General features: G+C 41.2%; 1 protein-coding gene across 2 annotated transcripts in view; it reads left to right on the top strand.

The window, feature by feature from the left end:
* Positions 1–1391: 1391 nt before the first annotated feature.
* The window catches only part of gfra2b (GDNF family receptor alpha 2b), a 116294-nt gene continuing 103117 nt past the window's right edge, over positions 1392–14568 (top strand). For both annotated transcript variants that reach the window (XR_003596529.1, XM_028025523.1), the window contains exons 1-2: positions 1392–2153; positions 8000–8299. Coding sequence is in view for 1 of the 2 variants with exons in the window: in XM_028025523.1 (XP_027881324.1) it covers positions 2114–2153; positions 8000–8299 (340 nt within the window). In the remaining variant the exon portion in view is untranslated. The remainder of the gene's footprint in view (positions 2154–7999; positions 8300–14568) is intronic.

The raw sequence follows: 14568 nt of genomic DNA on the forward strand, positions 1-14568 counted from the left end.
TAACTACTACAGAGTTGAACTCTTCCATTATTATAGTAATTATGAAAATACAGATAAAATTCCTTTTATGTAAGAATTCACAGCCTTTGCTTATTACTTTACTGATCCAGACATCTCTGCAGTCATCTTTCATTCTGTTCTGACTGATCTGCTGCTTCAAAACATCCCCATGGCATGATGCTGCCACTACCATGCTTCTCTGTTGGGATGGTGGAGTTTCCTCCATGACTCCTGGCATTCACAAAGAGTTCAACCTTACTCTCATCAGACTAACAAATCTTGTTTCTTACAGTCAGGTGCTTTTTGACAAACTCCAGATGGGCGGCCATGTTCCTTTTTGAATAGAATAGAATAGTATTAGGATTTATTGTCCCACAGAGGGGAAATACAGGTGGAACAACAGGATCAAGCACCCCCCCCCCACACACACATACACACACAGAACATGCCTTCTCCACTCAGTTCCTCCACACTAGCAGCAGCGGCAATTAGCTAATGCCTGGTGGAACTGCAACTCTGCTGAGCTCATTGTAGGAACTTCTTCCTTTTATGAATGATGAAGGTCATGCTGTCCTCACAGGGACCTTCAAAGCTTCAATTTCATGCTTGGTGTTTGTGCCCTGACATGCTCTTTCATTCTTTTCTCCAAACATTTTGATTTTCAGCTATGTCCATACTCCACAAAAACATGCCCGCTTTGTTGGGTTTATGGTGACAGTTTCCACAAAGTGTATAGGCTGCTCTAAAGTTAGGCTGCACTTCATAAATTTCTAATCTTCCTATCCATTTTATATGGACAAAGTATTCCATGAAAAATCTATAATTTCAGAACTATGAGAGTTCAGAATAATCCACTGAAAGTTTTTGTTGTCTCCAGCTTCCCCAGGAGAGGCTGTTCTGACAACAGTCACCGTGACCAGAAAGTTTGAACTTCAGATCTTTTATGACATGATATGTGATGTGATATAATATGATATTCTTCTACATGTGTTTAAAGAGAAAGATGCACTTCAATATATTCACCTCTGGCCCATCCTAAACTACTGGGCCAGTAGTTTAGGCCGAATAGAATAGAAATCCATTCTATTCTAAAAATAATAGATTCTATTCTATAGAATAGAATAGAATTTGGTTTAGATCACCAGAAGGTCACCACAAGTTAATTTCTACAAATGTAAATTTTAAAGACTCTCTCTCACACACACACGCCCACCCACCCGCGCCCACACACCCCATTTTCCTGACATATACTACGTTGTGATAGCTGCGCAAACATGTGGGTTCCCACAAGGTATTAGAAACAAACGTACACACACACCGCCCCCCCCCCCCCCCCCCCCCCCCTCCCCACACACACACACACACACAAAACCTATAGATAATTGCACAGGAAAACCAGATTCTAATGAAATAGTTGTTTTTTCTTCCATACATCTCATATTGCACGCTTGACTCATCACGCGGAGTCATTGCGTGCGCGAGGAGCTTGTTGGATACCTGGAAAAGGAGAGAGAGCGAGAGACTCTGGCACGCGCCCTTCTAAGTGTATCTGCGCGTGTCAGGAGGGAAGGAGCGGGGCCGTTTGAAGGTTCCTCAGCAGCAGTCGCACGCGCCCGGTTTGCTTGCGCCAGTGGACCCACGAGGCAGCTGGAGTGGATACAAGACGCACGTGCCAGAGCGCATCGTGCTGCTTTGGAGTTGCGCGTGGAGGTTCAAGTCAAACAGAGACATTCTGTCGGTGCGTTCTGTAAGACTTCGCCTAAGAAAGGAAGAGGCAGACAGTCCAAACTCACACCGACAGACAGACTGACAGACAGACCACCTGGAAAAGTTGGCTGGGGGCAGCGCGTGGACGCTCTAACAGGAACGGTCAAAGTCTTTCCCGGGTCTTTCTCAGCGGATTCCCGAGGAGCTCAGCGGAATGTTCGCCCCGTGACGGACCGAGCCATCAGTCCTGCGCTGCTCTGAGTCGGAGGGGGGTCGGCTCGGGGATCCAGGCTGCGTTCGCTCCACCATGTCAGCGGAGCCCGAGTAGACAGACAGAAAGAGAGAGAAGAGAAAGGTGAAAAAGAAGTACAGCAAACTGAGCAGAGGGATTACAGCCGGACGCGACATGTTCCTGATTAACATCATCTCTGTGGTGTTTGTGTTGGGTGAGTACACAAGTGGCGCGTGCACACGCCTACACACACACGCGCACACACACCGGAGGGCACTGGGTCTTGCCCGCGTGCACTTTGGTCCGTCTCCCCCTCAGCCCTCCCTTTCCACGAGGAACATTAAACCCATTAAGATGTCACCCACCAGCCCTGTGTGAACGGGTTCAGTGGGGGGCAGCCTGCCGTGTCAGTGGCAGGCTGTTCTATGTGGAGATATGTGGGCTGGAAGCACTGTGACACTTCAGAAAACTGGTAGAAAATCAACTGAAAATATTTGCAGTTATTGCATTAAATCAACGCGCTTGTTGGACAAACATGATTCCTGTCTAAGCAAACTGCTTCACTGTTTGAAAGAAACTTTCTTTTTCTTATTTCTCCATTCTGTGTAATTACTGGGCAGCATTTCCGTTTTTAGTCTGTCTTGCTTTTCTTTGTCCGGTTTCACTTCAGTTTTATCTCCATGTCTTGTTGCTCTTTTGTATTTGCAAGACAATCTGAGCGCATCATTCCCAGCTGGACTCTCTCTCTCTCTGAGGCAACACAAGTTTATCTGATCTGATCTTGCAGTCGCGGAACTCCTTCTAATTTACACGTTGGGTGGATTATTTCATTCTGCAGCAGATCATCAAATTATACAGGATGATCACGAGACATTAAACAAGCATATTAAATGCTCTTTAAACTTTTTTTTAAAAAACTTTTTTATTCAGATTTTCCAGTGCATGTCACATCTCACACATCTTACAGATTACATAAATGCTCTTTAAACTTAAAGAACACTGAAAATAACTGAAAAGAGTTATCTTTTTGAGAACAAAGTATTGAAACGTAAATCTTTGCTGCTGTGGTTTTCTCCTAAACGATCCTGAGTGCCGTTTAATAGCCATTGTTTGATGTTGTTGACCATTCGCTCCAGCAGAGGGCCTTTATTGCCCTGTTGTACAATAAAAAACAAATCCAGTCATAGATCATTTTTACAACCTGAATGAGGAAATTTATTAGTAGGTGTATTATTTTGATGCTCAACCAACCACAGAATGATTGTTAGCCTTGTTAAAACCAGCTGACCACAGCTAGTCACCTGCCCTACCTATGAGGAACCCTGAGACAGAACACCAACTGGTCACTTATAAAGGAATTAGATGATTAGCAGATGGTTTTGAAATAGAGAAAGAACACAAATAAAATCTAGATTTTTCTCAGAGGAAATAATTTATACATATTTTCTTATTTTTATTCCATAAATCTCAGGTGTAGTAGGTTAGATATTCATTAAAACCCCCAAAACCCAAACTATCAAATACATCACTCAGCAGATTTCACACTACCACTTAGCAAATCAATCATAATGCTGTTTTTTGGCATTTAGTTGTAAAAACTGAAAAATGTTCCTGAGATTTTGCATAACATAACATGCAACGCTACAGAACCTGTTCAAAAGCTGCTTTTATGATCCGTTTTCGAATTTGCCTCCGTCAGGGAGCGGAGGTCTTCACCTCTCCAGATTTTACAACAGATTGCAAAATTAAATAAACATGTTTACTGGCAGGCTGCACAGTGGCGCAGTTGGTAGCACTGTTGCCTTGCAGCAAGAAGGTCCTGGGTTCGATTCCCGGCCGGGGTCTTTCTGCATGGAGTTTGCATGTTCTCCCTGTGCCTGCGTGGGTTCTCTCCGGGTACTCCGGCTTCCTCCCACAGTCCAAAAACATGACTGTCAGGTCAATTGGTTTCTCTAAATTCTCCCTAGGTGTGAGTGTGTGTGTGCATGGTTGTTTGTCCTGTATGTCTCTGTGTTGCCCTGCGACAGACTGGCGACCTGTCCAGGGTGTACCCCGCCTCTCGCCCGGAACGTAGCTGGAGATGGGCACCTGCAACCCTCCCGACCCCATTAGGGACAAGGGTGAACAGAAAATGGATGGATGATGGATGTTTACTGGCAAAAAAAGAAAGATTAAGTGTAACCACCAGAAGAAATTGTCTCATTTAGATATAATTGGTCACACATGCAGACCACCCACTGATTTACAAGAAGCTGACATGTCTAGAGGGCAGAACTAGTGACATGCCAAGTGGAGTAATGGTGTTTCAGCCACACAGTAAGTATGACATTAAGTATGTCTGGTTACTCACTGTTTTTATTGACTGTAGGCTGCTTTGGAAACTGCCTGCTGTACCAAACTATGTTCACACCATACAACTCATCCTGCGCAATAACCTTAGTGCAAAACTCCGAAACAGAAGAAAAAGAATGAGGTCATATTCAGAATCCTTTTCTAGTAAAAAGGTTGTGTGCTTTTGCTCTGAGTTTCACATACAAAACCAGATGCAACCAGCTGAAGAACAGAGTCTATCTGTGTAATTAAAGTCAGAGTACAGGAAAATGTTCTGTTTTTGGCCTCAGAGGTTCTTTAAAAAACAGTAGAGAAACAAAGAACATCATGATGACCAGGAATAAAGCAGAGTCAATGTTCAATTTGTAGTAAGACACTTGTGGTTACATCAGCAACAGATAGTGGTTCTAGAAAGCACTGGCAAAGTATTTCTCATGGCACATTACAATGATGTACAGCTTTTTTCTTGATCTCAACCATTTGTCAGAGTTCCTTGTGGTTGCAATACGCCAAAAGGCCAAAAAATATGGGCCTCACTACGTTTGCTAGGCACTGTGGAGGGACTGTAGCTTTAAAAACTCATAAATAGACTTTGTATTACTGCATATCTCTCTTGAGATTTACTGTCCAACCTTGTTCCGATGACAAATATCACACTTGCACAGTAGCTCTGTCTGTAACTATCAGGGGTGTATTACCTCTGAAGTGACCTGTGTCTGAATGATTGAATACTATAGTTCTTAAATCCCACTTGGTTTAAATGAAGATCGGTGAAATTTTCAGTGCACTTACTCTTTTTATGTAAACATTCTGGCACAACCTTAACCTAGAAATTTTGTTCAATTATTATTTTTAAATTTTTTCTCTCCAAAAAACCTGGACCATACAATCATGGAAGGAGATAATGGCAAAATAGAAGTGCAGGTATTTTAAGATTTGGGGACTTAAAACATTAGATTTTTTAAAATGTTTTTTGCAATATACTTAAAGGTTTCATCCTGGCCTTATACAGTATTATTATAATATGTGCCGTGAAATCCTGAAATTAATGGGTGTTAAGAACCATGAATAGCTGAAATCTGTGAATACGGTAGACTCTATACATGCTGTTTTTGTCTGTTTTTGTAGTTCAAGCATACCAAAATATACAAATATACCGTAATACACACAGTGGAAACCATCTTGGTACTACAGTACAACATCTACTGTCTTCCTTATCTCTGCTCTTGAAGGAACAGCCAATCAGCACAAAGAAAAATGAACGCTGCCTCTCCATTGGCTGCTTTACAAACACCAGTCAAAAGCATGTCAAGTATTTTAGAGACACTCAACAGAACAATTCTCAAAATTGTATATTTTCTGGTAGTAATTTGGAGTTATGTTCCACTGAAAAATGTGTTAGTACTGTACCGTTTCCAGGCAGGGGTTCACTGTGCTGAGTAACGACACGGTGGAATGTGTGGTGTCTGGTTCTGAACACTTGTCTCACCTTAGGGGGCGCTGTGTCACACAGTGAATGAAGCAGGCATTTGTCACAAGCCCATTGCTGTCTCTTTCAATATCACCAAAAGACATGTTTAATTACATGTTTCATGTATGCTGACATTCCACAGTCTGTCTACTACAATGCAGAGCGCCTTCATTCCAAGCAGTAGGAAAATATGAAAAAACACAGTGGTAGTAGAACCGTTTAAGGCCACTCCTTCTTGCCGATCATCCTCCTCAGCCATTTTCACACTTCTTTGACAGTAGGCTACCACAGCTATCAGCAGTGTTTTTGGAAGAGGCCGCATGTGACTCCTGTCCTGGGTGTGTTAGCATGTTCCAGACTGCACTAATGTCGGTACATTAGTGAGTGTTGGAGCATATACATGGACAATTACCTTGTTATTGGTTAGGTAACTCAGACAGACATAATTATTTCCTAGTATTGACAGAAAGGTGGATTATTAATAACTCAAAGTGGCCTGCAATATGCCACATGACAGATAAACAGAGCCAGCAAAGTGAGCAAATTCCTTAACAGTCAACCAAGTAAACCTGTGTCATTGATGCTGGGGTCAAAACTCATCACCTTACTGACGACACAGTTGATATGTTGATCAATTATTTAATGCACCAACGTTTAATTTGCATAATTGAGTGTTTTCCACCATCAGTAACCTTGAAGGTGAATTTAGATTTAGATTTAGTTGCTCTCTCCAGAGCTAATTAATCCCCACTTCTGCCTGTTGATTTCTGCTCAGTGATCTGAGCTGCTGGCAGAAACCAACAGTAAAACTTCTATTTGCTGAAAGTTATTTACGTCTACAGAGGTCAGCCAGTTGTGTGGGTGTCTGTTTTGGCTTTTGCCAGATGCACAAGGAAGAACTGTGAGGTGAAGGAAGGCATCTGTTGTCTTTGTATGACTATTGTAGTGATTTTTGTATTTTTGCAGCTTAGGTAAAGTACTGTAAGACTTTGCCTTTGTTTGGAGTCTGGAAATAACATACCTGCATAAAAAGCTCAGAACAGATTCCCTCCTGATCAAAACCTTTGGAGAAAGTACAAGTATTACCCTTTTTACCTGGCTGTTCAGAAGAAGGTTTTAATTCAAGATTAAAAATGCAAGAAGAACAGGGGAACAAGAGACAAAACTTTGGATCCTTTTTTAGGAGTGGGGAGAGTAGGCAATGAGAGGAATATTGGCTTTCCGGCTCCAAGTGATAAAACTTTTTGTAATTGTAACAGAGGAAACAAAAAACATTGGAAAAAAATCCAAAAGGGAAATCTGATAGAAAACCCCTACAACTACTTATATAAAGAAAAATCATATCCCCCAATACCTAGGGGGCGCTATTGCAAAATATATTGCACTTTGGCTAATAACTCCTAAACAATAAGTCCTACACTGAAATACTTTATATTAGCTTAAAGCTTTAATAATTCTGCATTTTTACATTGAACATGTCTTTTTTCTACTTTATTAAAATATTTTTAATATAAGGCAACAAAGGCAGAACATAGTTGTTATTGCTCTGGTTACATTATACGCTGGATCAACATTAAACTTATCATCTCCTAACAAATCTAAAGTAGTTCATTCCCAGAATGACAAGGCAATGTAGAGTTAAAAATCACAGGAAAAACCACATAGTAATCACAGGTACTTTAGCAAAAGCCTAATTTTGTAACATATATTGTAAAACAAATACAAAAGAGAATCATTCACTGAACCTCATAAGTAGATAGATCTTCATTCATGTCTGTGGGAAATAGACCCTTTAAATAGAAGATCCAGATTTTCTCTGTCTTTTTCCTAGGAAGGTTAATATTGTCCCCTGTTTTGACTTGTCTCAGTAGCTTCAGTGCTTCAATAAAAGTGTGCTGCAATAATTTTTCATTAATATGTCGTTGAACAGGACTGGTCAAGTCAATCGTCTTTGTAGAACTGAGAGCGGAAAGACTGACCTCATAATTACCTCATAGCCTCATAACAGCAATAGATCCCTGCCTCCGTTCAGCATCCACAGAATTTTCGTTGGAACATAACTCCAAATTATTTGCAGAACATTTGCCAACTTTTAATACTAGGTCTGACCCTGGATCATTTTTAGACTGAAACCTAAACAAAACATCCAACTGAGCTCCACCCGTAGCCTGAACCTGGACCTGGTCTGCCGCTCGACGTGCTCCATCTGGCGCAAACTTTAACTTTCTGCCGTTGCTGTCTTTCTGTTTATGCTTCAGATGTGTGTGTGTGTGAGTCGGCGCTGGGATCTCCCGGCTGGAGGGAACCTCCCGACTGCATGCGAGCTTCAGAACTGTGCAACCAGAACAGCCAGTGTAGCTCCCGCTACCGGATCATGCGCCAGTGTCTGTCTGGCGGGGACAAGGAGCGCAGCACCATGCTGGCCTCCAAGGAGTGCCAGGGGGCGCTAGAGGTGTTGCAAGACTCGCCGCTCTATGACTGCCGCTGCAAGAGAGGCATGAAGAAGGAGCTGCAGTGTCTGCAGAACTACTGGAGCATCCACATGGGCCTGACTGAGGGTAAGCATGGGTGGAGCTAATGAGGCCTCCTGCTGCCTGTTGATGATATGCTTTAAAGTTTTAGGCTGCAGGTTGGTTCATCTTTTCTGTGCTTAGGTCTAAGATGTTCCATATCGATTACTGTGTGGGAGCCTGGAAGTTGTTGCCTAAAGAAAAAATAGGGAATAAAAAATTTTGTTCATTTTTGTTTGTTTCCAGTTGAACTCCATGGATTTTCTATGTCAGAGTGAGTCAGCGTTGTAAGTACTCGAGACCGGTTTTGGTCTCGAGACCATTTTTTGATGGTCTCGGTCTTGGGCGCTGAGGACTCTGGATTTTATTTCAAGACCAGTCAAGAAGTTAACTGTGAAAATATCACTAAACTTACAGCACACTATCCAGTTTATTTGTTAACATGTTTGTTTTCACTGGATGCAAAACGATTAAAATCCAAGCAATAACGTGACTTACCAATTACGTCTTTCTGTTTCTCCCCCACCCCCTCCTCACCTTTCACTCACCCGCAGCGCTCTGAGACATGCGCAGTGGTTTGCGCAAATAAATAAAACTTTATTTATTCAAAGTGGCAACTGTAATGTCTGCCATGATGGTAGACATTACAGCTTTGTGCTGCCTGGCTTCATGCAGTGGGAGAGAGGGTGAGAACAGTCATGGTGTGCGCCTTGTGCTTGGTTACTTCTTGCTTGTTGCTCTTTGGTCAGTGTTCATAGTTGAGTGTTGTTAACAGTTAGTGCATTGCCTCAATTGCTATGTTTAATGGTGCAGACAGAGGTGGTTTCTGACGTGAATGATATGGGCAACCGCCCAGGGAGTTATCTTTTTAGATAAGCAGAAACAAATATTGGTTAAATTTATTTCAACTCTAAGTATTTAATATCTAGGTGTTTTTATGGGAATGTGAATCTTTCAGATCAATTTGATTAGTAATTTTGATCATATTTCACATTTTATTGTATCATGTAGTGTGGGGCGCTGGTCTTGGTCTTGACTCGGTCTCAAACCCTAAAAGTCTTGATCTTGTCTTGGTCTCATGTTAGGTGGTCTTGACTACAACATTGTAGTGAGTTTTAAAACAGTGGAGAACTGCTGCACTTATGGAAGCACCTTTCACACAGACATCAGGCCAGGCCTAGATCTCTGCCACCGCTGACCAAAAACCCCAACATCAAAGATGCTAATAAAGTTTTGGGCAATAGAAGCGGTTTCTCAGAAAAAGAGCTCAGTCAGAAGTGTTTCCCGCCCTGCACCCCACCAGGACAAAAGAAGGAACTGACCCAGAGGATGCTGTTGAGCTGTTCAGGAGCTGAAATAACATGAAAATGTGCGACCCCCTGAACAGGGTCTCCGTAAGCTGCAGCAGCAGCACTGCAGTGACAGGTCAGCTGTTTGTTGGAGTTGGTCATCACTGCAGTGTTTGCAGTCACCTGGCGTGCTCCTGTGGCTGCTCCACAGTCCACTGCTGGTTCTGCACTCTGCTGCAGTGTGTGTCAGCACCACCCGCACCACCACCACCACAAACTCATGCACGGCCCGTTGGCTGGCCTAGTTTGGGTCCCAGCAGTGGCAGAGCTCATTAAGAGCTTCTCTCTTTGTTCCCTGTTCCACTGAGGATGCCTCTGTGCTGCTAACAGTCCTCACACACAAACACACACATGCAGGAACACCCCGGCCGGCCGGGAAAGGCACACACACTCTCTCACACACACAGAGCTCGCATACAACAGAAAGGCTCAGAAGACTGAAACAGCTTCAATGACCTGGAGTACTGTGAAGAGTTGCAACTCTTGGAGCGTTCATGCGCTTCCGTAATAGCAAAGTGTGTGCTTTCCATTGACCATATAATTGATCAATTTGACATTTAGCTATTTGAAATAAATTCATTAAATGAAAACTCTGCAATTCCAAAGAAAACTCTCATCTTTTGATAAATAATTTTGGCACTGGGTTCAGGTGTGCTTTTTGGCTATATGGAGACTGGATTATTTCACAAAACTGCAATTTAAACTTTTTTTTTTACATCATGTGAGTCACATGTGACTCATGATACACAGCCGGATGTTGGCACTGGCTCAAAGAAGACAACAGGAAGTAGAGAATGAGGGCGCAGCATGTTTTTTGATGACTTATCACACAAACAAACTTATTCATGTTTGATTCTAATTGCATTTCTTATTTTCTCATTTAATGGAAGCACTGCAATTGCAAAATTGTGTTTTTTCAACATTAGTCGAATATTGACCAAGTTTTGCAAACATTTGTAATGGAAACTCATCTAGTGTGTGTTTGTTTTATTTCTCGCTATGCTAACACAGTGATGCGTTTTGGAGTTTGAGGCGTGCGTGGGCGTGCGTGTGTGTGTGTGGGAGGGTGTGTGCGTGAACCTCTGAGGGATTTCTGCATGATTTGTATGTGACTCAGACTAAAAATTACAAGTTGGTTTCAGTCCAGCAGCAGCTGGAGAGCCGTGGTGAGATGCAGCAGGTCAGGACACTCTGTTCCACAGCACAGCGCTGTGAGGATGCTGGGCCAGAGGGATGTTGGCTTCATTATGCTCAGGAAGCCCAGTCCCAGCAGAGTCTGTTCTTTTACTATCATGGTTGTGTTTTATAAATAAACACAAATTTAGCAAAAGAAAAATTATGAAAGTTTGTATTTGGTTTGTATTTTTTTCCTTCTTTTGAAATTCTTTATGGAAAAAAAACGTTAGCTTTTGAAAAGTGTTTTTATTTGGTGTGCACCAATGCTGACTAGAAACACCCGACCAAAGCCTGGAGGAAGGTCTTAGCGCTGTCAGTCACCTCTCCATTTAGCGCTGCTCATACCCCCTCTTGCTCTCTTTTGCTCTCTGTTAATGCTTATTGCCACTGAACACAGCAGATAAACATTTTCTCTGTAACAATAAGTTATTGCGCTGCCATTAGCACATTTAGCAGTGAGTACATGAGCTTGACAGCTCCTGGCTCTGATTGGTTGTTTTTGCAGTGCATTTCTTCAGACAACAATAGAAGCTCAGGGAGACGGTAGAGGAGATCGATCTTTTCATAGATTATCTGTCTCATAACATACTGTGAGAACATGGTAACTGTTTTAACAAATATGTAAAAAGTTTTCTTTAGAAAAGTGACATTCTGATTATGTATGCTCTTTTAAAGGAAAATAAACATTGTAACAGGCCAAGATTTATTGCCAGGAAACATAGACACAACAAATAAATAATCACTACAACATAAATATTATTCCTTTTTGTGAAAAGCACATTTCCATATTAGTACTTTACACAATTATGCATCAGGTAATTAATAGTAAATGTGTTAGTTTTTAGGAGTCCCTGATCTGTTGAGATTCACATTTTCAGGTGTGATCTTATCATTATCAAATTCTTCTAAAATGCTGCAGTGTTAATAGCTGAAAGCAGCAAAGGATGTTTCCACTTATTTGTAATGATATACAAGATATATTTTAAAATTCATGTATGTCTAGGTTTATACATTCTATTTATAAATGTATTGTAATGCCATGAAACTTTTACAGAATGTCAGTGGTACAAATTCTACAGGTGAATCAGTTCACAATGCATGTTCGACAGCAACATGCTAGTTTATTCATCCGCTCCAACAAATCTCCACCGAGGAGATGAGTAATGATCCAGGTGACAGGAAGTTAGTTTTGGGAAGGAGATGTGGGGGGCGTGAGGGCTGAAATGAACTCTTTGACCTTTTCCTTATGCTTTTCTTCTTCATTATTTTCATCCAACAATAATTTATAGCCTGAGATGCAGCAGGAAAACCATAGCTGGGGGATACAGACTTATTATTTCGATATGTGGATAAAGAATGTGGATCATAACATCTTCCATAAGAGAGGAAGGAACCCTGAAAATATCATGCTAAAATTTGTTTATGGAGCAGAATCACATTGTGCTTAAAATGCTCACTGTGCATTCCTTGTATGTCTTTGGTTTCCTCTACCCTCTGACTGTAATGCTGCTACTGAGCATGAACCCCTGATGGACTACTGAAGCTAATTAGCTTGATGCCTCTGTTAATACAGCCAAGGCAAAGATTAATACTACAAATATTTTTTCACAATAATGTATGAGAAGTGTGTTGATACCAACCTAGTGGTCAAAGTGTAAACTACACAGTTCATGCAAGTGGAAGTGTGCAGTGGGTTGATGGCATGGAATTTCACTGATAAACTCCGTAAATAATCTTTACCGTGAGCCAGGTTATGAAATAAAAATGTATATACTGACTAATATTTTATAGAACTGACATGTCAGAATAGACAACACGTGACCAAAATTGTAAAAATAATTTCTCAGTTTAGATTTGAAGCTTTTTAGATACACTAGGCAGCCAATGAATGGAAATGAGTAGTACTAGAATGGGTATAATTGTAGAATCATGTACATTGACTTTTCTTTTTTCTTTCTTTTCAGGAAATAGAGCTCATACGAATGTGCAGCAATGGAATGTTACCGTATTTATTTGTATTTGAAATACTGCAATGACAAGAAGTGATGGTTATTCAAAAACATATATTTTGATAAAATTTGCAAGTACTTTTTATCAATAATGACAGCTAGCTAGAAATTAATAAGCAAACTTTTGACCCTCTTCTGCAGTTTGAAAAGTGGTCAAATGGTCCCTAACTGAACTTATCCTGTGTGCGTGTCTGGTGGGGTTACACTGACCCTGTGTGAGCTGACGGGACACCCCCATCGCTTCTCCATTGACCGACCGTGATATCTGCTGCGCTCTTCCTGAGGGTCTCGCTAAGACTGAGCTATGACTGAGCTGAAGGAGCTAAGAATGAGAGAGCTAGAGCTGAGGAGGGTAAAACAGTTAAATCTAGTGAAAATGTTTGCCAAAAAGAGAAGAAACGAAGCGAACATTGTCACTCCACCTCCTCCTCCTCTGGAAGTCTCAGACACACAACCTGATCCTGGGAATCTCTGTCTTCCTCCTCCTGTGGATCACACAGATTGACTTTACTTTCCTGTCTTTATTATTGAGTATAATTTGTAACAGAAAAAAGCAGGTTATGCAGGTATATAAGTGTGTGTGTTTGAGTGTGTCCGCTGTTTTTGTGGATCATGCTTTCTAATGTATTTCTTGTCCTTCGGAAAACATTTTCTATTGTTTTGATGATAGGTACTATTAGCATTACACGCTGATAAAGCTTTCCTATTTAATGCATTCAGACATGTTTAGAAACAGATATTTTATGCATTGTGTGCCACTGTTTTAATGAGGTACACAATGTCAGAAGTGTTGACAAATAGGTAACACTAGCAACTTTCACCTCATTATTTTCAGTATTATGGATGGTTTTTACATGGAAGCTGGTTTTTTTCACTTGCTACAGAGCAGCTGTCTTTCTCTAAGTTAGGTTGATATTTGGAATTAGATGCTGTGAGTTGCTCAGTCGTTTCTTGGCGCTTTATTCCACAGACTATGCCTTTATGCTTTGTTGTGTGCTTTCCATCTGAAGTCATTCCTGCAACTATATTAAAGAAGCTTGAAAGTCAAGCAAACCAAAAAATGCATTGTCTGGAGACCACCTAGTAAGAAAAGCAATATTCTACCCAACTTATTGATGACAGGTTATTCAGCATTTCAGAGGACCACTGGCACAAATAGATGGATCAGAATTGTCAACCTGCTCCCAGGAGAGCGAACAGTGCAAAGCAGCTGCATGAATGTATTCACACATTTAACAAGGCACAGCAGAGGAAGAAACGTCCAGGGTGACAGCAAACACAAAAGAGATGCAGGAGGCAGAAGTCATGAAACGCCTTTACAGTAACACTTATTTTACACAAATAACCAAAAGTATATCAGAATGCATTATACAAAACCTTATAAAGAATGAAACTTTATGTGGAGCACTTTTCATTCTGCTGTGTGGGATTCAAAGTGCTGACAGCTGTCTGAAACATGCAAATAGAAGTGAACTGCTTTTCTAGGTCACTTCTGATTCAGGAACATTCTCACTTGTCATTTTTGTGTTATTTGAATCTAAAGGCCAACTGTGAGTTTAGCATGAAAAGGTCTAAACTACATTTCACATTAATTGCAGCAGGGTGCACAGCTTCTCTGTTTCACTCACTGGAAGTCTGTTGTGCACAATTGGAGAAATGTATTTATCCAATAAAAATAATGGGACTATAGTATAAGAGCTTTTCATACATACTCATCTGAAAAGTGTTAAAGCAGTGCACTTTTCACATGGGGGGAGGGGGAGGAGGCTGTAATTATGTTATA

This window comes from Xiphophorus couchianus, chromosome 8, assembly GCF_001444195.1.
Source record: "Xiphophorus couchianus chromosome 8, X_couchianus-1.0, whole genome shotgun sequence".
Lineage (NCBI taxonomy): Eukaryota > Metazoa > Chordata > Actinopteri > Cyprinodontiformes > Poeciliidae > Xiphophorus > Xiphophorus couchianus.